The sequence below is a fragment of the Impatiens glandulifera genome, chromosome 5, assembly GCF_907164915.1.
Source record: "Impatiens glandulifera chromosome 5, dImpGla2.1, whole genome shotgun sequence".
Taxonomy (NCBI): Eukaryota; Viridiplantae; Streptophyta; class Magnoliopsida; order Ericales; family Balsaminaceae; genus Impatiens; species Impatiens glandulifera.
The window spans coordinates 20757421-20760424 of record NC_061866.1 but is presented as its reverse complement, the minus strand read 5'-3'; the positions used below and the strand labels follow the sequence as shown (position 1 = coordinate 20760424).

The following is a 3004-nucleotide window of genomic DNA, read 5'->3' as shown; positions in this document are numbered from 1 at the left end:
CAAATTGGTAACTAAATAAGAATTAGAGGTTAGTGTGCTTGATCATGAAATCTTGGAGTTTGATTTGTTTAAAGAAGTTCCTATTGGGCTTGATCCTGAAATATTGAGAGTTTGATTTGTTTAAGAGCTTCCTATTGGGCTTGATTATTAATTTATATTTAGCTGGTGACATTGAAATTGATTTCCTTTATTACACGATGAAACAAGTCTAAATGCGTCGCACTGAATCGCCCCCGAAATATTTTCCCTCCCTGCGCTCTATCAGACAGACAGACAGGGTTAATTTGCACTAGTTTTCTTTCTCTGTCCTGTCCGTTCCCTCTCTCTCTCTATCTATCTGACAACAAAACCTGATTGGGATATCTCTGATCCTTTGCGCTCTCCCTTCTCAAGATCGCCTGTGGCTCAACACATAAGGGCCCTCCCCGCCATGTCGTTTTTGTTTCAATTTCGCAAGGCCAACGAGAATTAGCCATTTTTCACGCTCCCCTTGCAATTCCGAGCCTCGATTGATTGATTCTTCAGCTCCGGAGCGGTCCCTTATTACCCAGGTTCGTTCCTATGTTGTCATTTTGTGTCATAAGAGTTGCGGTCTCTCATTTTCTGTGTAGATTTGACTTCTAAACCCTAAATGTCTTCCGTTTTGTTTATCTCTGATGCAAAGAGACTGATTTCTCAGTTCGTTTTCTCTTTTACAACTGTTTTCAGAGTTTCATTTGTATCTCATTTACGCTTACTTTCGTGGGCAAAGTTAGGGCTTTTATAATTTATTGTTGAAATATGAATCTTGATCGAATTGTGAAGACGGATTATGGAAGTATTATTTCAAAATCGTCATTTGTTCAGGTTCTAATGGGGGATGAGACACCAAATACGATGAATCTGGACTTGAATTTAGGCTCTTTCCCCTCGCCCGACAATGAGCCATCATCAGATTCATTATCTGTGAATTTGGAAGATTGGATTGTCGGGCGTGCCAATCACTCAAGAGAAGCTGACAGGCGTAGAGCTAGGCTTCACTGGCGATCTGTCTGGAGACAAGTTCCTCTACCAACTCCACAGGAGGAGACTGGCAATATGGCCCTTGAGCTATTGGAAACCGGGGAAGGAAGTGTCCCTGCAGATGAAAGGATAAAGAAGTGCGACAACAATCCAATCCATTTCAATGAGGAAGAGTTTTCGAAAAAGGAAGATGACCACCAAAAGGCAAACCGCGATGAAGGTTCTTTCTTCGACTGCAACATTTGCTTGGATATATCGAAGAACCCTGTTGTGACTTGTTGCGGCCATCTCTTTTGCTGGACATGTCTTTACCGTTGGCTTCATATTCACTCGGATGCTAAGGAATGTCCAGTTTGCAAAGGCGAGGTCACAACAAAGACAATTACACCCATATATGGTCGTAGCAGCAGCAATAGTAATAGTAGTCGTGAGCTTGAAGAGGACTTATCTCTCAAGATACCTTCGAGACCTCAAGCCCATAGGGTTGAGAGCTGGAGGCAAACTATTCAGAGAAACGCTTATCCATTTCCTGTTGAGGAAATGATTAGGCGATTGGGTAATAGATTCGACTTGACCCGAGATCTGGTTCAAGCTCATCCACAGGAGATGGACGGCCCAGATTCGCCGGAGAGGAATAACTTTCTGCTTAATAGGCTTCTGAGTTCTAGAGGATTACGTAGAGAACAGAATCTCTCAGTTAATCCAGATGAGGTTGTGGATTTAACAGAAAGCAGTAGCCCTTCCAATTCTGAAATAGGTGATAATAGTAGAAGACTTTCATCTCTCCTGCTGAGAAGGCCTCATGCTCATAGAGCGGGTACTGTTTGGAGTGTGCCTTCTGTATTCACTTCTTCTGAACGGAGGTTAGTTCAACCGCTCTTTCGACATCATACTATAGAGAGGAATCAAGATCAGCAACAGCAGCAGCCACCACTATCTACTGAAGATAGAGACTCGGTTTCGAGCATAGCTGCAGTTATACAATCGGAGAGCCATACATTTGATAATGCAATGGAGATTGATTCTGCTGTCTCGTTTTCCACATCATCGTCCAGAAGAAGGTACGATGGTGCTAGGGTTTCGACTGAAATTGATAGTGGAGACTCCAGGCCACCAAGGAGGAGAAGAATCAACTGAACTTCATAGAACTCCAAAAAGGTCATTTTTTTCTTCTCAATCATATTCTACTTTATGTTAATATTTTTTTGTTGGTGTGTTCTCCAAACAATCATCTCTCCTTGTTGTTGTTGTTCATAGGTTAGCATGTAATGAGCTGATACAACAAACCCATAATTGGATTTGTATAATTCTTGAGTGAAATTCCTTTTCAAAAAGAAAATAATTCTTGAGTGAAAGGGGATCGATGTAATTTGTTGCTTATTCTTCTTCTTCTGCTGCTGCTGCAACTGCAATTCTTGTTTTGAGGCTGTATTTTCTTGATTTATATCTTAGGAGTAAAGACAGAGCACCAATGGAAAGCTGGGTCTTCTGATGACCATTGGGCTTCAAGCAGATTATATGATCATACCAGCAACAATAGCAGAACTGTCTTAAATCCATGTATGTCTTTTCTTAGTAAAAGAAAAAAACGATTATGTGTATGCCTTTCAAGATCTTAGTCAGGTTTACTCCCCTATAAAGTTTGAGCAGTGTTTAAAGTCTTTGATTAATAAACTTAAATCAAATTTAATTGTCATACTCTGGTTTATTTATGTGAATTTTTTTCTCTTGAATAATATTTTTGTTGCATCTTCTTTATGTATCCAATCGTATATATATTTCGTTTAGAATAGATAGGGTTTTATATTAAAAATGTATGTTTATTAAATTGAGGTCTCAATCATAAAACTAGCTACATTTATTTATACCAACTAAATATTTGTATTTTCAATACAAATTTATACTATTGATTGAATTGTAGTCAAGGGGTGGTGGTGGTGTTTTTTTTGTTGGTGTTAAATGTTAGTCTCTTCTAGAAGTTAGTTAGTTAAATTTTATGATT

At 39.2% G+C, this 3004-nt stretch overlaps 1 protein-coding gene across 1 annotated transcript; it reads left to right on the top strand.

The window, feature by feature from the left end:
- Positions 1 to 250: 250 nt before the first annotated feature.
- LOC124940436 lies at positions 251 to 2698 on the top strand. Its single transcript, XM_047480955.1, has 3 exons — positions 251 to 551; positions 847 to 2160; positions 2455 to 2698. The coding sequence occupies exon 2, from the start codon at positions 853 to 855 to the stop codon at positions 2137 to 2139; it is 1287 nt and encodes a 428-aa protein (XP_047336911.1). The 5' UTR covers positions 251 to 551; positions 847 to 852; the 3' UTR covers positions 2140 to 2160; positions 2455 to 2698.
- Positions 2699 to 3004: the final 306 nt, after the last annotated feature.

Excerpts from the sequence above, each read along its gene's own strand:
- LOC124940436 (XM_047480955.1), top strand. The coding sequence starts at position 853 with ATGGGGGATGAGACACCAAATACGATGAATCTGGACTTGAATTTAGGC.